Source organism: Amblyraja radiata, chromosome 19, assembly GCF_010909765.2.
Source record: "Amblyraja radiata isolate CabotCenter1 chromosome 19, sAmbRad1.1.pri, whole genome shotgun sequence".
NCBI classification, from domain to species: domain Eukaryota; kingdom Metazoa; phylum Chordata; class Chondrichthyes; order Rajiformes; family Rajidae; genus Amblyraja; species Amblyraja radiata.
The window spans coordinates 34,304,106-34,328,744 of NC_045974.1; the positions used below are offsets into that span (position 1 = coordinate 34,304,106).

Here is a 24,639-nt window from a genome sequence, read left to right on the forward strand (position 1 = left end):
CTTTTTCAAGACGAGAAGTTACAGCTAGGAAAAAACAATGTAAGTTAGATTCCCGACAACTGTCGTTCATCTCAACATTAAATTAATATATTACAAATCAGAGCTGAGAAATGTAATGATGATATGGTAGAGGTCTTTCCAAATGATGAAAGGTTATGATAAGTATTTTGCATGCACAGTGCAATTGCAAAGTAAGGACCCAGGTTTATAAAGGTGACCACAATGTAAATCAACACAGTGGAAATCTCGCCGCTACCTTCAGGTAGAAGGTACAGGAGCCTGAAGACTACAACGTCCAGGTTCAGAAATAGCTGCTTCCCCACAGCCATCAGGCTATTAAACTCAACTCAAACAAAACTCTGAACACCATAGCCCATTATCCGTTTATTTGCACTTTAATCTGTTTTATTTATTCATGTGTGTATATATTTATATAATGGTATATGGACACACTGATCTGTTCTGTATTCATGTCTATTATATTCTGTTGTGCTGAAGCAAAGCAAGAATTTCATTGTCAAAAACTCTCTTGAATCTTGAATTGTCTGAACATTTTTGTTCTAAGACCATTATTGTCAAAGAGTTGATGAATTATTTCAAGAGGAAACAGAACATTTCCTTGAGAAGAGAAGAGTATGAATTGACATGATGAATGTAATTTGATTAGATGACAATTAATGTGATGAAGAATATCAATGATTTTTAAGGACTATCTTATTACAAGCCCAGAAGAGACTTCACGATCCAAGATCAAGTGACTGGTCAAAATGAATTTCACAATTGCTGAGATTTGAAAGTGGCAATGGAAAATAAGCATGAAAGCTGCTGAATTTCTCAAAAAGAAAACAAATGTACCTAGAAATTGCATCCACTTGCACCTACATTGAAGCCATAAATCACCTTTGTGCATGTTTCCTGTTGAAGTTTTCCCACCCATTGAGAAAATGGGCTGGGTACTTCCAGATCTCATTGTCACTACCATACATTTTTCCAGTGTCATCCCATGTGCAGCAGCCATTCACAACAGATATTGGATTGTAAAGTGTAGTCTGCAACTTGCAAAACTCACTCGCAGCAAAATAAGGAACTAATCTTCCAAAGTGTCGCTAAAAAGATGTGAAGTAAAGGTATCCCACATGGCATCCATGTTTTACCCAGAACTTCTGCCAAACTCATTTTTCTACATTTTGTTCACAAATATTATTGACGATAATCCCAACAGCTGCATCATATGCACTTCAGTGCAAGGTGATATAAATATGGCATGTTAATGAGCACCATGCTCTATGACTTAGTGGAGAAACTCAGCGGGTGAGGCAGCACCTATGAGGCGAAGGAATAGGTGACGTTTCTGAAGAAGGGTCTCGACCCAAAACGTCACCTATTCCTTCGTTCCATAGATGCTACCTCACCCACTGAGTTTCTCCAGCATTTTTGTCTATCTTTGAGTTTTCCAGCATCTGCAGTTCTTGCTTAACACATGCTGTATGACTTAGTCAGAAGTGCAAGGGATTACCTTCCTGGATTAATGCAATTCCAAAAACACTCAGGAAGCTGGACATCATCCAGAAAAATGCAGCCCAATTAATTGCCACCCCTATCCACTATAAATATCTATTCCCTCCATCACCACTGCACAATTGTAATAGCATGTTGCATCTACAAAATGCATTATTTGCATGTCTAAGCTACTCTGACAGGAGCTTCCAAACCCAAGACAAAGGCTTCAAGCACATAGGATTACCATCACATTCAGGCTCCCGACCAAATCATTCACCACTTGCCTTGAATATATATCCAATTATATTGGCATTCTCTGCCACAGAGGCAGTGGATGCCAATTCATTGGATGTTTTCAAGAGAGAGTTAGATTTAGCTCTAAGGTCTAACGGAATTAAGGGATATGGGGAGACAGCAAGAAAGGGGTAGATTCTGGATGATCAGCATGATCATATTAAATGGCGGTGCTGGCTCAAAGAGCCGAATGGCTTACTCCTGCATCTATTTTCTATGTTTCTATATCACTGGTCTCTCATTGTTGCTGCATCTAAATGCTACAATTCTCTCACCAACAGTCCTGTACAAATTGTTTCATCAGTAGGAACTGTAGTGACTTAAACAGGTGGCTCCACACTATCTTGTGTCGGTAATACATGCTGGTCATACTAACTGTGTAGGAAGGAACTGCAGTTACTGGTTTACATCGAAGAAAGACAAAATGCTGGAGTAACTCACCAGGTCAGCAGCATCTCTGGAGGAAAGGAATAAGTGACATTATGGGTCAAGGCCCCTTCTTCAGACTTCTTCAGTCTGAAGAGTCTCAACCCCTTAACATCACCTATTCTTTTTCTCCGAAGATGCTGCCATGACCCACTAAGTTACTCCAGCATTTTGTGTCTATCTTCTGGTCATACAAACAGCAGCTGCATGTTGTAAAGATGTTAAACATTAAATTTAGTCTTGCGTCTAGAGAAGGGCATAGTTATAAGGTGAGAGGGGGGTAGTTTAATGGAGATGTGCGGGGCAAGTATTTTACACAGAGAGTGGTGGGGGCCTGGACTGCACTGCCAGGGTTGGTGGTGGAGACAGATGCGACAGTGGTGTTTAAGAGGCTTTTCTGTAGGCACATGGAAATACAGAGAATATAGGGCTATGGATCATGAACAGGCAGATGAGATCAGTTTAAGTCAGGTTAGGGTACCAGGTTTGGCACAAAAATTGTGGCCCAAAGGGCCCAGTCCTGTGCTCTATTGTTCTATGTTCTATGTAGGTTCTACGTTTTATATCTCCTAATATCTTTGCGTAACTAAGAATGGGTTATTAAAGCCATCTTACTAGAATTACTCAAAAAATAAACACATCAGGAACATTCTGATGCTTCATGCTCTAAGTTAAAATGTGCTACATTTTTACAAAATATATACCAGTTTTGTTGAACCACAATTGAGCAGTAACTCATCTGCAGAAACCTAGTTTGATCAAAGAACACATGTGAGTGTGCTGGTACACCGGACATGTTGAATATTTGAAAGGTAATTTGTCAATATTACACCTGGAGTGCCAGAATAAAAGTGTAATGTTAAGCCTCCCAATTCAGACAACTTATACTTTCCTTGGCTTCATCTAATTTCCCCTGCAGGTGACTCTGATTCCATAACTACTGTTATTTTACTTAGAACAGGCAGTCAAACATAGATTCTAAGAGGTGAATGAAGCTTCAAAGTTAGAGGTTTTAATTGAAGTCCAATCTAAACTTTCACAATAAATTCAGAATGTTTTCACCTGATGTTTATTTACAAATACTAACACTTTTAAAGTTTAGAACCTCTATTGCTCAACAATCTTTTCATTTCTGCAAATAATTAATTCACCTCGGTCTTCCTCCAGGAAACATTAGGAGGTGGTACTGAGCCCACAGAGCGATTTATTTATTTTTGTGAATCTGTGAATGTACTTACTTTAACATTAGTGAGGAACTCTCCACTGCAAGATGGTCTCAAGTCAGCAAGCCATGTTTACTCACTGCCTCTGTAGTAATTTTCTGGTGGTTTTAATTAATTGTGAGAAACTTATTTGACCCACGCTCCCATCACCCAGTTCATAGTACAGCACTTTTAAATATTGGGCAGCACAGGGACTGAACAAACTTGGAGAAATTATTCCACAGATCTGAAATTAGGAGACTAACTGACTGTTCCATTTATCATTTCTTATGACTTATTGTGTAAGTTTTGGTGTTCACTCATCATCAGCTCTGATTTTAATATAGCATTTAAAGAAAAATAGCAGCAATTCTGAAGTAATGCTTGATCAAATATAGGACAGCTATCTTGATTAACTTTGAAATGCAACACATAGTACAGCACAAGTACCTTATGTTGCTTGATAGCACCAACGCGCTCACCATCAATTATGTTCGTTCATCAGGAACTGACAGTAAAACTTTTTCTTTACCCAATTTCCTGTACCGCGTGAACATGTGTCATTGCATTTAGGTTTTCCACAACTTGATAGAATATGAAAATACATTAAATCATGCAGCGGATGCAAAGGTGCCTGCGTGAACAGGGAACTGTAAACATGATAAATTGAGTTCTCTACAAACGATTATTTTATGTAGAATGTAAAACTGATGACTGCAGAAATGGTGACTGCAATAAATGTTCAAACATGGGATTTTACTATGTGCAGCCAATTCCAGATGCAGTTCACTGGTTATTAACTTGGAATTCTAGATGTTTGCAGTATATTCTTGAGCCTATACCTGTGTAGCATTAGAATTAGGAGCATGAGGAGAGCACACTTCTGCTCCGGGTTCTTTGTTTAGTTTGGGTGCATGGTGGCGCAGCAGTAGAGTTGCTGCTTCACAGCACTTACTGGGTCAGAGACCCGGGTTCGATCCTGGCTACGGGTGCTATCTGCACTTTTATATATACATAGTGAAAGCTAGAGTCTTAAAATAAATGGAAGATTGTGAAGTTGTTGTACAAGTGACAGATGAACTAAACTCACCAGCAAAACACGCGGGGCTTGTCCATTGTAGCAAAACCACATGTTATTGTTGTGCTAAATATCGTTTATGGCTAAATAAGCACAGCGGCACTAGCGTAGTGGTAGAGCATCTGCCTTACAGCGGCGAAGATCTGGGCTCTATCCTGACTACAGGTGCTTGTCTGTACGGAGTTTGTACATTCTCCCCGTGACCTGCGTGGGTTTTCTCTGAGAACTTCGGATTCCTCCCACACTCCAAAGACGTACAGGTTTGTACGTTAATTGGCTTGGTGTATTTAAAAAAGGAGTAAAAATTGTTCCAAGTGTAGGAAAGTGTTAACATGCAGGGATCGTTGGTCAACATGGACTCGGTGAGCGAAGGGCCTGTTTTCGCGCTGGAAAGGTGCCTGCGTGAACTGGGAACTGTAAACATGTGCAATCGTGGAAACAGGCCCATCGGCCCACTTAGTCCGGCTGACCAGTGATCCCCATAGACTAGTTCTATATCCTACTCACCAGGGACAATTTTACAAAAGCCAATTAACCCAAAAACCTACACATCTTTGGAATGTGGGAGGAAAACGGAGCTACTGGGGGAAACCCATGCGATCACAGGGAGCAAATAAAAACTCCATATCGGCAGCATCCGTAGTCAGAATCGAACCCGGCTCTCTAGCATTGTAAAGCAGCATCTCTACCATTGCGCTACTGTGCTGTCCTTAAATATGAGATATGAGTTCTACTCATATCCTGAGGATGTTCCACTATTTAATCTAACATGACTGAGTTTCAACATAAATTCCATTTATCTACCATATCTCATTGGTTTCCAAGATATCCTAAAAATCTATTCATCCAAGTCTTCCTGATAAAGTTCCATGTTAAACTACTGACTTTCCCCCATGTAATCATCAGAAAGCTTGAGCCAACTGTGTCAACATGCATGTTTCAGTTCTGGGAGGTCATATATAAGATTATATTGGATATTTACTACATTATCAGTGCATCTGGCCCAACCGTGGTATTTTTCAATTTGGTATTACATTTCCTGGTAACTAGCCTGTAGTTTTGCTCTTCCTCACAAGTGAAAAATTATCGATATATCCTCTCTATCAAAACCATTCATAACGTTAAAAACCTCTATCAAATCATCCATCAGCCTAATCTATTCATTCTTTGTTGTCTTGTATGTACGCCAGTTTTTCTGGTTTTATACTGATAAATTCTCTCTGCAATTTCCCCAGAATCTGAATTGGTGTTAAAAATGTCAATTGTATTGTATACAACATTCCAAAGGGTCTGTCCCACTTAGGCGATTTTTTCAGCGACTACCGGCGATTATCACAGTCGTAGCAGGGTGCAGAACAAGCGGCGACTGGACCCCTCCCCTATGACACTCTCTACGACAAGCTAAGACAACCTACCACTTAGTTGGCGCCTAGCTACGGCAAGCTACTCACAACTGGCGACCCATTAGGACGTCCACCTACGACCACACCTACGACAACCAAATTCAACCCACGTCCACCCGCGACAAGCTACGACAAGCAACGACCCTGTCGGCGACAACTGAAGACAATTCGGTCGGCGGTTGACGTAGGTTGATGTAGGTAGTTGCCAATGGAATTCACCAAAGTCAGCACCCGGCGACAACCAACGTCACCGGGCGATAACCTGCGTCATGCTGGCGACAACCTACGACAGCACCAACAACAGGAGAAGACAAGCTACGTCAAACCCACAGTCGCCGAAAAGTTTTGCATATTTCAAAATCCAGAAAAACGTTACAACTTTTTAGGCGACTTGAGAAGACTACTCACGACAATACAGGCGTCACCTCGCCACCATGTGGCGGCAGGCTAGTCGACTGAAGTCGCTGAAAAAAATCACCTAAGTGGGACAGGCCCTTAAGTGTGGTCTAATCTTGTCACCCATCCTGGAAATAAACTAGGGTGCATGGTTCATTTTTTTTATGATCTATTTGTTTATGTTAGAAATTATAATTCCCATCACTATCATTCCCATTATGCTCCTAAACGAATGCCCTCCTGCAACACAGCATCACCTTGCGACAATTTCTCCACAGTTTTGCTTAGAAAGCTGCATGTCGAATTGCTCTTTGTTCGTTCCGGGGCAGATTTGGTGTCTCCAGTCATTGCATTGGAGGGGAATGGCTGCGAATGGAAATTGATTTTTTGTTGTTGAAATTTACTGTACATCTTTCTAATCGAAGAGGTACTTTTCAATTATTTTCTGGTGTTGCAGTTTGTTTGAATTATTGTGACATTTTCAATAATATTAATAGTTTGTTATGTTTTTGAATATGTGTAAATATTTGTGAAAGTCCGCGCCATTCATTCACATTCAATAAGGCTTCATTTTTAATGCCAAACGTACAATTGGAAAGCCTTGCTAATCTGGTCAGAGCCAGTTACTTTCAGAAAGTTCTCACAAGAGATTTGCTTGTATGAGTGTATGAGTGTATTTAGCTCAAGGGTGAGAAAAGAGAGCGGTTGCCTAATGGTCCAAGAAATTTCAGACCATTGAGTCCAATTTGGAATAAACTTGAGAGATATATTGGAGAGAATGCTAAAGATTCATTACCTCCTAAATGAAGCTATTTTTTCCTCATCTTAGTCCTGATTGTTCAGGACTGATTTATTATGATGTCATGACTCCTAATTCTAGACAGCCAGGAGAAACAATCTCTGTTTCACCAAAGCCAAAAAAATTTCAAACACTTCCGATGAAAGGTCATCAACCCAAGTCTTAATTGTTTCTCTCTCTAGGGATGCTATCTGATTTGTTGAGTATTTTACATATTTCCCTATATTCTATATATTTCAAAGTGGGCAGCACAGTGGCATTTGGTGGCATGGTGGTGCAGAGGTAGAGTTGTTGCCTTACAGCGCCAGGGACATGGGTTCGATCCTGACTATGGGTGCTGTCTGTACCAGGTTTGTACGTTCTCCCTGCGACTGTGTAGATTTTCTCCGGGTGCTGCTGATTCCGCCCACACTCCCAAGACGAACAGGTTTGTAGGTTAATTGGCATCAGTAAAATTGTTAAATGGTCCCTACTGTGTAGGATCGTGTCAGTGTACCGGGTGATCGCTAATGGGTAGGGACTCGCTGGGCTGAAGGGCCTGTTTCCGTGCTGTATCTCTGAAGACTAAAGTCTAAAGTGATAAGGGTAAGTATATGTTCATTTGGAAATTTTTGTCATTTTGAAATGCACTCATTTTAATGGTTTTTCAAAACCGTACCTAGATTATTAGCAGATTCTTTCAAATTTTAATTCAGTGGGTGAGGATATGCATACCATTTCACTGCACTTGATAAACAATTGTTTCTCCAGACTGATCTTTCCAGCAATTATGAAAGGTCACAATTTAAATACAAGTCCACCTTTCACCTTCAAATACTCACCAACATGTCTAACTTTTCAGTTTTACAGAACATTGCTATTCCTGTACCGTACAAACATAATTATTGGAGGATTTAATGTAGATTAATGCTAGCCGGTAAAGGAATTGTTTCAAATTATCAACAATACTGTATGCCACAGATTGATGAAGTGTTTTCAAGTGTAAGTTAGTAATGGATGGAATTGTTCTCAACTGTGTTTTTTTTTTAAACCCAATCTGTTTAACAACTATGAATGAAAAGTTTTACATGGCATGTAAAGGTTAACTTTATCCATTTGCTAGTGAAATTCATCAAAAAACAGACAAGCTCCAAAATTGCGAAGTGTATTGTTTCCTTCCTTTATGCCAGCAGAGCACTTACCCCAACCTGCCCTTCCGAGCTCCATGCAAGGTCACTCAGATCAATTACGCCTGTTTTTTTTTTAAAGAAATGCTTTAGTATACTCAACATTCAAGTAAAATTCGACACAGAGGGATACAGAATTACTGCATGATCCTGTAGCTGTTTTAATGGATTTGAAAGACTGCCATGTTAACTTTCAAATCCTTTCCTTTGAGGAATTTGCTTCTACTTGCCCCAAGATGACAACAGAATCTGTGGTGACAACAAGCCTACTGTAAATCAATTCACTGGAGCAATAATCTGCAAGGAAAGAACTAACCTGAGCATGTGGGCTGCATTAAAGACAACATCAAATTCCGTGCTGTCCAGGTCTGCCGCTTTCTCTGCCATCTCAGCCGCTTCCATCAGGCGGGAATCCTCCAACAAAAACTGACCTACGAGAAAACATTAAACAAAATGCAAGTTTTTCTTTGGAAGCAGGGAATGGACTGGCAAACTAAACTATTTCTCAATGATCAATCCATCCACTTGAAACCAAAGTATAGCAGAGATTGACCCACACTGGAGCCATTTCCAGAAGTGCCTCGCATGCATCAGCTGTAATTCACCTCACAGAACACCGAGGCAGAGGTACAAGTTCACATCCCACTCCAGGAACAAGCATAATTATCTCAGCTGATCCTTTAGAAAGGCAGTGTTGCACTGCAAGAAAGCTTGTATTTCAGAGATGTTAAACTGAATCTATACCTGTACTCTTAAGTGGGCATTAAAGATGCAAGGTCATTGCTTCAGGAGAGAGCATGTAAATCAAAAATGGCGATCAGTCTAACATTTATCCCACCCTCAACATCACTGATGTTCAAACATTGACATTGATCAATTGCTTGATTGAAAGAAACATCATGAGCACCAACGAGCACACGCCAAATAATGATCACCCGTTCACACAAGGTCTATGTTATCCCACTTTCTCATCCACTCCCTACACGTCAGAGGCAATTTACTGAGGCCAATTAGCCCTACAAACTCACGCGTCTTTGGGATGCAAGAGGAAACCCGAGCTCCCAGAAGGGAGGGCATGCAAACTCCAAATTGACAGTACCCGAGGTCAGGATTGAACCTGGGTCTCTGGCGCTGTGAGGCATCAGCTCTAATGGCTATGCCACTGTGCCACCTGACAGCTCATTCAATACAGCAGCGACTCCACTTCAAAAAATACTTCATTGGTGCCGTGCTTCAGGATGCCTTAAAAGGGACATAAATTACACCATATAAATGCTCTTCATTTTATTTCTTTTAATACCCGTTTTGCACTTTACTATGTCTTCACTGTCAACGGGGTCAGAACCAGAAGTGGAAATCCCTGTGCTTGTGGTCATATTAAAGCAATGTGGATTTTTCTAAAGTTTTTGAGGAAGTGAGATACCTGGATAAAATGTTCTTAATTCATCTATGTTAGTGTTGATATAGTTCCCCCATTGTGTCTGTACACCTCCTCATATAGACGTAATATTTAATGAGCAGAAACCCAAAGATCCTCATGATCTCATGCAGACTACACAAGGTGAGAACTGCTAAATAATTCACTTGAAAATCAGATACCTTCTTATTATGAATATATTTGCATTAATCTGCAAATCATTAGACTTCATTCCATTACAATTTCACCAGTTCAGTGTCTTTATTCACTCTCAATGTGAGTGCCTACAAATTACATCGTAAAGACTGTTCCACACAATTTAGCTTCTCAGAAAAACATAAGGTGGATGAAAATGAAAGAATTACAATATGCCTTGCAAACGTTGTGGTTTTTGTATTGGCTTCATCCACACATCTGCTGTGCAATGCACAAGAGTATCCACAGATGCTTCATCAAAAAGCAATGAACATCCAAAACATTTGTCTGGGATTTTGATTTGTCTAAGTAGCCTCGGCCATCTGTATGCCTCACCTGTTGAAGTAATCTTTGGCTGTCTGTAGGACGTGCTTCCGTGTAACCTGTAGAGATCTCAGTCTGCTTCTGAGAACCAAACTCAGGTAGATCCTCTTTAAGTATTTACTTGTCAGTCCTCCCTTAGGACTCCATCTGCCCCTGCAGTTTCTTCCTAGCTGTTATCAGGCAACTGAACCATCCTACCACGTCGAGAACAGTCCTGAACTACTATCTACCTCATGGGAGCCCCTCGGACTATCTTTGATCAGACTTTACTAGCTTTATCTTGCACTAAACGTCATTCACGTTATTTCCTTTATCATACATCTGTACACTGTGAATGGCTCGATTGTAATCATGTATTGTCTTTTCACAGACTGGTTGGCAAGCAACAAAATATTTTCACTGTACCTCGGTACACGGGACTCCAAACATGTCCTGTCCTCAACCAATCCAAACGTTTTAAATGTTGTTATAATTTCTGCCTCGACTACTCTCTCTAGCAAGTTCATTCCATATACCCACCACCCTCTGTATCAAGAAGTTGCTCCTTAGATTCGTATTAAATCTTTCACCTTTCGCCTTTTTCAAAATAGAATAGTTAACATCCATCTGTGAGTGAAGAAAGAATATCAGTTTGCAACAAAAAAAAAGACCAAAGTGCACAGCTCCCTCCACAGTTCACCAGAGAGTTACCCTAACTTTGACTCCTCAGAGTTTCAGCTCAAATTTCAAAAGCTCGTCTGAATTTTATATCTGGCAACTTAATTTTCAATAATCTAAAAAAAGTAACCACCAGTTTAAATTTTAAAAGTTTCAGTCATGGTTCAATGATTGCACTCTTATCTCTGAATCAGAAGGCTGTGGATACCATATTTTTGTTTGTTATGGAAATCGACTATTGTTGGCAAAGACAACATTTACTGCGTACCCCCAAATGCATTTGAGAAGATGATGGGAAGATGCCACATTGAATACTGTGGATGTTTCATGAAGGTGCACAAAGGCATCCAAGCAAGTGGAGAATATTTACTCACACTCCTGATGTACCTTGAAGCTGTTGGAAAGTATATAGGCAGCCAGTCATGTAATCTATCACAGGATGGTCTGCTTTTATAGCCACAACATTTATGTCCTAACCAATAATGTTTCTGACCAACAGTGAATATGAGAATATGAAGGAGACCTGGCCAAAGTAATACTGTTGAATGTTGTTTGACTCTATCTTGCTGGAGATGGTTATTCCGTGCACCCTACTAGGTGTGAATGTTACGTGCATGCTTCAGCTGCATATTTTCTGGATCTTGCTGCATTCTGGCATGGAGAGGTCCATTAATCCTGATTCGGAGAATGGAACATAAAATTTCAGCTGATACGCTATGTGGTCCAGAGATTAAGATGCATTCTCAGTTGATAATTTTTAATAATAGTGTCTTTCAGAAGAGATATTAAACCGTTCCAGTTCATAAAGAATACCATGGGACCAATTTGAAAAAGACTAAGGCAGTTCTCGCTGGTTTCCTGATGAATATGTTTCCTCCAACCAACATCATTAAAGTAAGATGAAATGGTCATAATTGCTGTATTTTTGTGAAAAGCGAGCAGTGCACAAATTAGTTGTGTTTCTGACATTATATATTGTCTGCAATCATGCCGGAGTATAGAGGTGATAAAAGGTGGTATGTAATAAATGTGTATTACTTTAAGTCTGATACTGAATACATTTGAAATATTCAACTCCTCAAATTTCATGGGACAGCAACAGAAATAGACCCCAGGTGACATTCATCAAAAAATCCTCCTTGTCTAGGCACAAACCTTAAATCTTTTTTTTCAACGTGAACAATGCTTCTGATATTTGAGAAGCTGGCAAATATCATGGATACAAATAAAGAAAGGTACTCCCTATTGAAACAATACAGAGAGGTTCGAGCATTATGAAGATAGACACAAAATGCTGGAGTAACTCAGCGGGACAGGCAGCATCTCTGGAATTATGAATGGGCATTGTTAAGTAAATGGCAAGTTGGTGTCAATTTTTCTTTTAAATTCACTGGTTCAAAATCTATCAGCTTCACTTTGTTCATGGAATGAATTGCACCTAAACAGTTTACAATCATAGCTTGTGATGAAATGTTCAAAGAGTGAGTTGCTAGGAATTTCAGAGGTTCTGTTTAAATAGCAATCAGGATTTTTTTTTTCCCAAATGAGTAAACTTTTAAACAAGTTGGAGTTTCCCAGCTGAATTTTAGACCGTGTGTGGCATGCTGTATGTCCTTCAGTCCAGCCCTATCTAATCTATAAACACAAATGCAATCTTTGGAATTTTGATGGATATTGTTAGTATTAAAAATAAACTAAAAGGCTATACTTTATTATTTTTATTATCATTTAAGGGTAAGTAGCTTTATTATTTTATGTCTCATTCTTGATCCTGGGCCATGTGCCAATTGTGGCTTAAGACACTATTCTGAACCAGCTGCTGATAAACATACGGGAGTAGCCCAAACGTGGTCTGACCTTGCTGCTGCTATGCATTTCACAATAGCAGCTAAACCCGAAACCAGACATTCAACAGAGTAGGTGAGGGGGAGGGGAGGTGATGGAAATGGAGGGAGGGAGGGGTCAAACTCTGGTTCACCATTTACACATGGTGAAAACATCAGCATGTCAATGCACTCTGCTACATACATTTAAAGAGGAACAGCTTTATCACGTTAAACAGAGCCCAAAACTGTAACATGCTTTATAATCCATTTACGAGATGTTAGAAGAGAGTTTTAAAGTATTAAGTCTTGATCAGAAGGTTGAGAAAATTATTCTTTTTTAACATTATTTTCATTTGATTTGTTCAACGGGATCTCGGAATAATATCCCCAAATTACAGAAGGAACTTCACTGGACACCACAAATGTTTCTGTTTTTAATGTTCCTAACACTAATCCAAGAATTACAAGTACCGATACTCCAGCCATAATCAATGGTCCATATCTCAACAGCCTGTTGAATTAACTTATTTTAAATGTATGCAATGTATTGATAGGAACCCAATTATCATACTATGCATAGCTTGGCTGTTTGCTCCAATCAGAAGGACATCTTCCCCAAATGCGTCTCAATAATGATGGAGGCAATATTTGCCACCACTTCCTGCTAGATGTTCGAAATAGATGACCCATCCCAACTGCCAATGTCTTGGAAGCCAGGCTTCAGCAAACTTGATTCAATCCTCATAATATTAAGAAAAGACTGAGTGCAAGGCTTACATTAACAGTCATAGCCACTGACAACATCCTGGTTGCAGTGTGTAAACCATGTACACTTGTTGCAGGCAATCCTCTAGCCTCGCCACAGTTTACAAACAAATTAAAATTCCAGATTTTGTCCAATAAAAGTAAAATAAAGCCATTCTACCTAATTAAACCCTGATCAACAGTCAATCAGCAGCAAAGTGATGGAAGGAATTGTTGACAAGCATGCACTCAGCAAAACCCTGCTCACCAATGCTCATTTGATGCAGCCTGAGCTGGATGCAGAACCCCTGGGAAACATCCAGCGACAGGTTAACGAATGGCAATTAATATTTGTGCTACATGAGCACCAAACAGTGACCATCTTCAACAAGATGTTACAAACCATCTCCGTTTGACACTCAATGGCATTGCAGTCACCAAATGCCCTAATATCAACATCCATGGCATGACCTTTGGTCAGAAACATAACCGGATGAGTCACTTAAAAGGTGTAAAGCCAGTTTGTAAACCGGGAGCTCCATTGCAACTGATTTTCCTCCTGTCTTCTCAAAGCCTTTCCACTATTTACAGATTATGAATTAGTTGTGGGGTGGCTGGATGGCAATATGTCACCTTAACATTAGTAAGGCAGCCTTCTGTTTAAATCAGCATCTGCAGTTCCTTCCTACACAAATCACCTTAACATTCACGCTTTCCGCTACTGCCTCATTCGCAATGTTGGTTGTATCATCCAAAGGATACGATTGCCAAATCTTCTTCAAAAGGGCTTCACAAATCCTGTGACTTTACCATATGGGAATGCATAACTGAAAGGGATCTCCCCAACCACAACATCATCCTAAATGAGAAATATGTTGCCACTTCTGTATCATCTTTCGGTCAAAATGCTCACACTCCCTGTTCAACAGCATTGCTGAAGGACATTCAAAACACAGACTACAACCATTCAACGGAAGACTCAAATGTCCTTTCCTAAGGGCACTTAAGAATAGCTGGTGATGAGAATGAATTAAACAAATATGAAAAGTTGAGAGTTGAACAATCTTACTTATGAGATTTATAAGTAACAATAAGTCAGATTTGGGGTGAACATGGGGTGGGGACTGGACATTGTGCCTTCCCCCACAGTGGTATCCATTGTGGGCGGATGATTTTTTTTTTGTCTAATTTGTAGTCCTGTAGGTCTGTGTCCAAGATGGCTGCCGTGAAGAGAGAGTGGACGCTGGCGCGCTTTGGCTGCCGCTGCTCTCTCTTCACACTGTGTTTTTGATTTTCTGTTTTTGGATTGAATTCTGTTTTTAATTTGTGTCTCTGTGATGTCTTTATTACTTGTTATATTCCGATTATATGTTATTCCGATTACTATGTAAGGTGTCCTTGAGATGTCTTAAAGGCGCCCATTAAATAAAATGTATTATTATTATTATTATTATTAGATTTGGCCAGTTCACATTTATATTGTCATTGACTTTGAGTCAATTTAAATAAATTGATAAAGCAAATATAAGGAGATTATAAACAAAACATAGAATTAGATAACGGACCCAAGAATTTTCTGGGTAATATTTATCAAAGCCACTAAGGTTAACTGATCATTTAACAATGTATCATATTGATTCTGGAAACTGTCCATGTGCAAACTGAATGCCATGCATAAAATTGGTGACTTGTTTTTGCAGTATTTAAATAGCTATAATTACAAAATATGTTTTTGATCATAAATCCTTGGAAGCTTCTAGAGTTTGTCACTGGACCAAAACATTCAAGGCTTTATTTAGTTACCATTACACAAAGAGGATGAAGCAATTTAAAAAAAATCAAGATTTCAAGTTAATGATGTAAAACATTTTGTGGCATTTTAAGGATGGCATTAAACAAAATGTTTTATCTTAAAGTAAAACAGCAAGTTAAAAACTCACCATAATGCATGTAGCAATTTCCTTTACTTGGATCAAGCTGGATTGAACGTAAAAAGTACTTTTCAGCTTCTTCTTTCCTGCCCTTTAAATCAATAACAAAATATTAATTTCCTTATTATTAATATTAATTTAGGCATGAGTATCTCACTGCTTTCAATTAAAAAATATAAGCGCCTAAACAAATATCTGGGCAAATCTGACCTCATTTCATAAGGTCAACCTGTGAAGGAATACATTTTGAATGAGTTCCATTTAAAAAATTTTAATTCTATTCCATAACTGTTAAAGCAATCAACTTTTTCCTATCTTCTAGGTTATATTTTAACATTTCTGTGTGCACAAACGATATAATTGCGGAATAAATACATGCTATATATTATTCATCTGAGAAAGCAATATTTTGTAAATTCCATTTCCAAGTCGCAAGCCATCCTGACTTGATAATATATTACCATCTCTTCAACGTCACTTGTTCTAAATATTGGAATTGAATCTGTACCCCACCTTCTCCGAAGGATTGAAGCAGTTAAAGAAGAAGGCACAATGCCGCTGTCTCAAGGGTAATAGGGGCTGGGCAATGAAATGCGAGCCTTTCCAGCCATGTTCTCATCTCACAAATTAAATGATGATGGAAACAGAACTGATGCTTCACTGTTATATTTTAATCCAAGGCTAGAATTATGTGTTTCGGTTCAGAGTTCTCTGGATTCTTACTATAAATGGCAGATGATTCGTGGCATAGTTGGGACCGGGACATATTAAATGAGAAGACAAAACTATTAAATGTAAAACATATTGGGGAAAAAAGCAATATCCACACTGCTCAAACTAATACACTTATCATTTCATCATGCAGCAAGTTCCAGATCATCCTGTCATTTTTAGAGAGGTGCTTGCCTCAAGAGAAATGTAATTTGAGTTAATGTATTCCACCAGCCAGCTAGAGATTTTTGGAAAGAAGTCACCTACTGTGAGAAACTATGTGTTAAAAGAAGAAAAGTTCTGCAAAGATATCAACAGAACAATATACAAGCTTCAAACTTTACATAACATAACGAAGATTTTTTTCTAATTATTAAACGGGTATTGTCCAGAATGTTGTTGTCTGCTGCTGGTGATTCTGAGGAGAGTCACCAGTCTTCAGACACCCTGATGGAAATAAACTGCAGACTTCAGAGGTTTAAGAAGTGATGGATGCTTCCAAAGCTGTCACGACATTCCATCAAGACCTGTCTTACTGGGATTCCTCAGCATTACACTGGGGAAATCACCTCCGAGTTCCTTCTGCAGGTCAGATCCAGCACTGAATGTGAGACAACATTTACTTCAAGGGAATTGTGGCCCGTGGAATGGGGATAAGTATTTATTTTATTATTTTACCTTGGTTAATGCGTAAAATATGTTTTAAAGTGATAGTCATGGAGCCAAACAGCATGGAAACATTTGGCCCACTACTTCACACTACCCAAAGGGCACTCTTTATTAATCCCATCCTCCAGTATGTGGCCCTTATCCTTCAATGCCTCAGCTCCTCAAATGCTCATCTAGATGCCTCTTAGATCTTTGCTCCACCACTCTATTCAGCATAGAGTGGGGGAGAAAGCCAGGTTTCTCCTGGTACCCACACTCTTTAGCAAATTCCCTCTAAATCTCTTACTGCTTACCCATAATCTATATATTCTCGCATTGTTCCCTTCTGATAAGGTTTCCTGATGTTTACTGCTATACTGTTCATAGAATCATAGAAAATAGGTGCCATAGTAGGCCATTTGGCCCTTCAAGCCAGCACCGCCATTCATTGTGATCAAGGCTGATCATGCACAATCAGTAACCCGTGCCTGCCTTCTCCCCATATCCCTTGATTCCGCTAGCCCCTAGAACTCTATCTAACTCTCTTTTAAATTCATGCAGTGAATTGGCCTCTACTGCCTTCTGTGGCAGATGATTCCACAAATTAGTGAAAAAGTTATTTTCTCATCTCAGTTTTAAATGGCCTCCCCTTTATTCTTAGACTGTGGCCCCTGGTTCTGGACTCCCCCAACGTTGGGAACATTTTACCTGCATGTAGCTTGTCCAGTCCTTTTATGATGTTATAGGTTTCTATAAGATCTCCTCTCATCCTTCTAAATTCCAGCGAATACAAGCCCAGTCTTTCCAATCTTTTCCCATATGACAGTCCCACCATCCCGTGAACTCGTGAACCTACGCTGCACTGCCTCAATAGCAAGGATGTCCTTCCTCAAATTAAGAGACCAAAACTGCACACAATACTCCAGATGTGGCCTCACTGGGGCCCTGTACAGCTGTAGAAGGACCTCTTTACTGTTCATAATGTCATGCACCTCAGTTATTGCCCCGTTTTAACCTCCTTCCATAAAAAAACGACCCTGCTTCTCCAGTCTCTCCTCAGACCTACATCACTCCATCCAAGGCAACATAATGGTGAATCTGCATCCTTTCCAGTGCCAACATATCCTTCCTATAGCGCCAATATGGTTTTAAAAAATGAAATTAAAAAATAGCTTTTTTGAATTATTTTCATTAATATTAGAACATCTGTTTAAAAGCCGTTAAAGAATTTCACAACTTTGTTACACAACATCCCATCCTGTCCTGCAGCCCAGAACATCACACAAACCAACCTCCCTTCTATTGAAGATAGACACAAAAAGTTGGAGTAACTCCAGCTTTTAGTGTCTATCTTCAACTTTAAACCAGTATCTGCAGTTCCTTCCTACTACTCCCTTCTATTGACTTCATTTATAACTCACGCTAGCTCGGCAAGGTCAGCAGACAAGCAAGGACAAGATGCACCCTGGCCACTCCCACTTCACCCTTGTCCTATTAGGCAAAAGGTATAGAAGTGTGAAAATGCACACCTTCAGATTCGGGGGCAGTTTCTTTTACAGCTGTAATCAGGCAACCGAATCATCCAGCACAACTAGAGAGCACAGATTCGGGGGCAGTTTCTTTTACAGCTGTAATCAGGCAACCGAATCATCCAGCACAACTAGAGAGCAGAGCTGAACTACTATCGACCTCATTGGTGACCCTTGGACTATCCTTGATCGGTCTTTGCTGGCTTTATCTTGCACTAAACGTTATTCCCTCATCATGTATTTTTAATATGTTTTATTATTTATTATTATTTATTTATTTTTATTTTTATGATACTGCCTGTAAGGGAAATTCATTTTATTGTCTCTAACTGAGACAATGACAATAAATTTGAATACAATACAATACAATACAATGTATCTGATTATACACTGTAAATGGCTCGATTGTAAACATGGTTTGTCTTTCTGCTGACTGGTTGGCTTGCAACAAAAGCTTTTCACTGTACTTCGCTACACCTGACAATAAGCTAAATTAAAATGTCAGTTTTTGCCTTATATAAAAGGCATTCCAGAGATGGGATTCAGCCATACAATGCCTGAGGCCTGCTTGTTATCTGCTCCTTGCCACCTGAATCAGGGTGTTTGGGCCTGCAAGACTAACCTTCTGCATTCAACCCAGTTGAGTGTAGGTGGGTGGCGGCTTTAGGCAGCAGACTGAGTCCAACGTAATCTTACACGTTGTGCTCCCAGGAAAGGTTCCCTAATCCTTTAAAACCAGAGTAAACCGTGTAAAATTACTGGCTGCTTCAATATCATTGTGAGCTGGAGCGTAGGGAACATAAGGAGACAATTATATCCCTTAACCTCCCACCATTTAAGAGTTAAATTAAGCCACCACTTAGTTCACATAAGATAGTGAGGCAGTAAGATAGAGATAGGAAAATAAACAGTTAAGAGTGATGGTGAAGTGAGTCCAAGTGTTTTTAAACATATGTTTTAATGAATTTTACTTATTAATTCAATTTTAAGATGATTTTAACTTTGCAAAGTGTGGAATCTTTAAAAATATTGCATAATACATAAATTGGGATAATTAATTATTACATAGTGAAATGATTAGCTGTATGTGTTTACATAATATTGTATGGTGTGATGTTTAAATGTTGTATGTTTAAATGAGCCATACTGCATTATATTGATGGATTTGCCTTGCACAGATTATTCTTTATTTTGTACGGCGGAGATGTAAACAGACTCCATTATAGATTTGGCACATGCAATCATAAATCTGCATTAAACCAAATTTGACAGATAGTTAAGAATAAGCACGTTCTGTCTGCTGAAACATTGGATTTTAAAAGCAATTCATATGCAAGGTAAAAGCTTAAACGACACACCTGAAAATGTTAAAAGATTATTCGCTGTAAAATAGAAATGTGAAGCACCACTTGAACTCATGAACAAATTGCAGAAATGCTTCCTCATCTTACATTAGCTCACAGCAGCAGTGTGGGAATAGTCATTTAATATTCATTATATAAACAAAGTGTTCAATCTAAATGACAATCTTTTGCTATCTTTATCTATGGATATGTGTTCAATATGAACTCAAATGAGACTGACCATGTAACTTCTAGCCTTGATCTCAGATGCTGCTGTGATGTGCAATGCCTGCTGGTGCGATAATCAGAATTCAATCTAAATTAATTTATTTGTATAATTGTACAGGCACCATTCAAATCATGTATTTTTGGGCTATTGCTTCTGAGCAATAAAGGAACACATTTTTTTTTTTGAAGTACATGCACAGGAAGCAGTGAATTAAAGTCCGGGATGACTCAGAGCCAAACCAAAATAATAAACTAGGCAATGAGGTCATATCTTTGGTTTGCCAGTTCTGCTCAAATGTTATTATGCCTCGCTATTATAGTAAGACCTAATAATACTATATTAGCTAACTTTCAGACACAAAGTCTTGTCTATCCTTTCAGGTGGTGTAAAAGATCCCTCCGCACCATTCAAATTGAGTTCTCTTGTTGTCTGGCCAATCAATTAGCCCTCCAGCAACACCAAGACAGATGAATCTGGCCTCTTGTTTTATTATCGATTATGGAACCAAGCAGGTTGCCTCATTTCTTACAAAATTTTAACCATATCTATGGCTGTAATATGTTTTGGAATATCGTGAAGTTGTGGAAGACATTTTTTTCTCTGTCATTCTTTGCATTCATTTTTAAGTATCCTTGCCACATTTATTTTCAAATGGTTGCTGGTGATGTGTATATATAGTTATAATTCTATCAACAAGGACACAACCAACACAAATCGGGGCATTTGTTCTGTGTTTACAGCCACAAATTCAGATAAAAGACACAAAAGCAGAATCACGATGGATTTGTGAAAATGAAATCGTTTGATCAATATATTGAAGTTCTTAGATAACTAGTAGGAGTCTGGCACCTGTAGTTGTACTCAAAATTAACGGATAGGGCATTGACGACTGAGATGAAGAGAGATTTCTTCATTCAAAGGGTGGTGAGTATTTGGAACTCTCTATTCTAGTGAGGACTATTTTCTAAATGGGGAGATAATCCAGAAATCGGAAGTGCAAAGGGCCTTGGGAGTGCTGGTGCAGGATTCCCAAAAAGTTAATCTGCAAGTCGAATCGGTAGTAAAGAAGGCAAACGCAATGCTAGTATTTATTTCAAGAGGCTAGAATACAAAAACAGGGATGTAACGCTGAGGCTCTTTAGGTGCTGGTCAGACTGCATTCAGAGGACCCTTTGGACCCTCTGGGTTTACAAGAATGAGTGTGTTGAAGAAGGGCCCAAAACGTCACCCATTCCTTCTCTTCAGAGAAGCTGCCTGTCCAGCTGAGTTACTCCAGATTTTTGTGTCTATCTTCGGTTTAAACTAGCATCTGCAGTTCCTTCTTATACATGAATGGATTAACATATGATGAGCATTTGATGGCACTGGGCCTATACTTCTGCAGTGTAGAGGAATGTAATAGAAACGTAGCGAATAGTGAAAGGCATGGATAGAGTGGATGTGGAGAGGATGTTTACACTGGTAGGAGGGTCTGGGACCAGACATCACGGCATCAGAATTAAAGGACGTACCTTTAGGAAGGAGATGAGGAGGAATTTCTTTAGTCAGAGGGTGGTAAATCTATGGAATACTTTGCCACAGAGGCTGTGGAGGCCAAGTCAATGGATATTTCTAAGGCAGAGATAGATAGATTCTTGATTACTACGGGTGTCAGGGTTATGGGGAGAAGGCAGGAGAATGGGGTTAGGAGGGAGAGATAGATCAGCCATGATTTAATGGCGGAGTAGACTTGATGTGTGGAATGGCCGAATTCTGCTCCTATCAGTTATGATCCTGGGGACCCTGGTGGCTCAGTCTTTGAGTGCCTTCAAAATCTTTTGTTGATTATTACAGGATAGTAAAAAAAAGATAAGGGATCTAGAGATAGTAAGGTAGAAGGAACTGAGGCAGAAGATCAACAGAGTTCAAGGCACAATATCCATATCCTAATTCCCATCTCCAATTTAGAATATTGTGTACCAATTCTTGTTGCCCATTACAGGAAGAATGTGGAGATTTTGGAGAAATAGAAGACAAGAGCCTCAGCAGTGCATCCCTGTGCAGCGTAGGTTCACCATGTTAATTCCCGGGATGGCAAGACTGCCATATGATGAAAGAATGGGTCGACTGAGCTTGTATTCATTGGATTTTAGAAGGATGAGAGGGTATCATCGAAATATATACAATTTTAATGGATTGGACAGGCTAGATACAGGATTTTGGGGGAGTCCAGAACCAGGGGTCACAGTTTAAGAATAAGGGGTGGGCCATTTAGGACTGAGATGATGAAAAATATCTTCACCCAGAGAGTTGTGAATCTGTGGAATTCTCTGCCACAGAAGGCAGTTGAGGCCAACTCACTGGATGTTTTCAAGAGAGTTAGATTTAGCTCTTAGGGCTAAAGGAATCATGGGATGTGGGGGAAAAGCAGAAACGGAGTACGGATTTTAGATGATCAGCCATCATATTGAATGGCAGTGCTGGCTCGAAGGGCCGGATGGCCTACTCCTGCTCATATTTTTCCATGTTTCTATGTTTCTAAAACGAGCAGAAGCAGTTTACCAGAATGCTGCCTGGTGTAGAGAGTATTTGCTGTATAGAGAGATTAGACAAACTTGGATTGTTTTCTCTTGAGTGTTGGAGGTTGAGGGGAGACTTGAGAGAAATATATATAAAGTTATGAATTACATTGACAGAGTAGATAGTTAGAACCTTTTTTACCTCATAGTGGACATATCAAGGATAAAATGGATATTTCTAAAGTCAGAGAAGCAGGGCAATCTGGTGGGTGGGTGTCTAAAACACACTGCCACAGATAGAGGTGGAAGCAGATTGTGGTATTTGAGAGGTTTTCAGATAGGCACATGGAGGCATGTGGGCCACGTGCAGGCAGAGAAGATTAGTTTAACTTGGTATCAAGTTCAGCACAGATAGTGTTGGCCGCAGGGCATGCTTCCATGCTGTACTGTTCTATATTCCATATTCTAAAATAACTAAATCTTAAAAATATCTGCTTACCGTGGATACAAATTCCAACTTCTGATAAGAAGTTTAGATTGAATTCTGATAAATTTGTGAAATAAATCAACCTTCCATACACAGAAAATAAAATGCCACGAGGTGTATTGTCATAAGAATATTTAGAAAGTCAATCTCAATGGGGTGAATTGTGACAAAAAGTGGGAAATTGGGTTAATAAATTATTGGATTTTTTCAGACCTAGTTTTGTAGGCTAATTGGCTTGGTGTAAATGTAAAATTGTCCCTAGCGTGTGTAGGGTAGTGTTAATGAGCAGGGATCGCTGGTCAGTGCGGACTCGGTGGGCCGAAGGGCCTGTTTCCTCACTGTATCTCTAAATTAAACTAAACTTCCTAAAGGTAAAGAGGAAACAGGTGCAATTATTTGTTTTATGCAACATATTTCATTGCTGCTATATTCAATGTGACCAGATAAATTTGACATCTACACTATAATGCCTCATTAATAATTCAGGTGCATCCAAACCTCCTCTGTCAATATTTTAAATGCGTAACTGCATGCTGGAGTAGTTCTACAATAATTCAGATGCTTGAAAATGATGTACAATTAAACTGTTGTCCCTTTGGAAGTCTAACATCTTAACTTCCACAGCTAGCTGAGATGTCAAATTAATTTAAGAGCATATTCCAGATGAAATGGGCCATACAAGTTCAGTGTACCAATTCCCTTTGAACTCTGGGACTGTGATTTTAAAGACTCTAAACTGGGCAGCACTTTGAAACCACCTACCACATGAAATAACAATATTTGCACAATGCCATTGCTTTGGAATCACAATGCAAAGAGGGGCCATTCGTGCACCATATGTGACATCTAGTCGATAATTGATCACCATTCCCATACTAAAATTAATAGCTTTTATTTATTTAAATAGTTATTTAAATATGTTTGTCTGTTATTCTTAAATATTCCAAAAGCAGCTCCACGATATTTTAAGTAGTAAACCATCTGACTATGGAAAATTTGAAAATATTAAGTAACTCATAGTTCAGACACAAGTAATGAAGTTAAACACCAGGATCTAAAGAGTTTCTTTCACGAACCCTTTCCCAGATGTGCAAACTCACAACGGGCAAGTTCTGAAATATAAGTTGCATAAAGACAGCATAATACTAATAAGGTCAACTCACGGTGAGAGCTAGAAGTTTCCCAAACGTGAGGTGGGCAGGGATATGATCAGGCTTGGATTGCAAGGACTCCAGGTACCAATACTCAGCCTCGGTCAGTTTGTTCAGTCTCATATAGGCTTCACCTATTGATGCAGACAGAAGACAAAAGAAGGTGGAAGGTTTAACGATACTCTCACATAACAATCATGAAAAAAAAAAAAAAGCTTTTAAGAGCATCTAACTTCTATGTTTTTGTTAAAATATGACAGCTTTAACAAATGGGTGTATTCCGCTGAACGGAACAGTCTAGTGTAAGGTACTTTGATGTCCAGTTTGAGTAATGACCTTTTGAAACATAACCAGGCTGACGAGAGGTATAAATGAAGCGTGTCACCAATGAGACAACTCCTCCAAAGCCCGATTCAGCCCAAGACTAATATATTGCAACAGGTAGGAGGCCAACATTCCCAGAAATACAATAATCTAACATCACATTCCAGAAAAAGCAAAGCAGCCCTGAATGAGGAGACAACTCTAATGGTTGCTTGGGGCTTGGCTCGAACTTAAAAGGATATATTTAAATCTACAGACACAGTGTTTGTTTTTAAGTAGTGGAATTGTTTGAACTATATTTACTGCCCTCCATATAGTTTTTTAATGATATGTCTGTCCTTAACAAGGGAGTTATTAGCCA

At 39.2% G+C, this 24,639-nt stretch overlaps 1 protein-coding gene across 2 annotated transcripts in view; it reads right to left on the bottom strand.

The window, feature by feature from the left end:
* tmtc2 (transmembrane O-mannosyltransferase targeting cadherins 2) overlaps positions 1-24,639 on the bottom strand; it is a 172,210-nt gene that overhangs the window by 15,077 nt on the left and 132,494 nt on the right. For both annotated transcript variants that reach the window (XM_033038201.1, XM_033038202.1), the window contains 3 exons: positions 23,967-24,088; positions 15,368-15,449; positions 8,581-8,695 (listed from right to left, as the gene is read on the bottom strand). In XM_033038201.1, the coding sequence (XP_032894092.1) occupies positions 8,581-8,695; positions 15,368-15,449; positions 23,967-24,088 (319 nt within the window). The remainder of the gene's footprint in view (positions 1-8,580; positions 8,696-15,367; positions 15,450-23,966; positions 24,089-24,639) is intronic.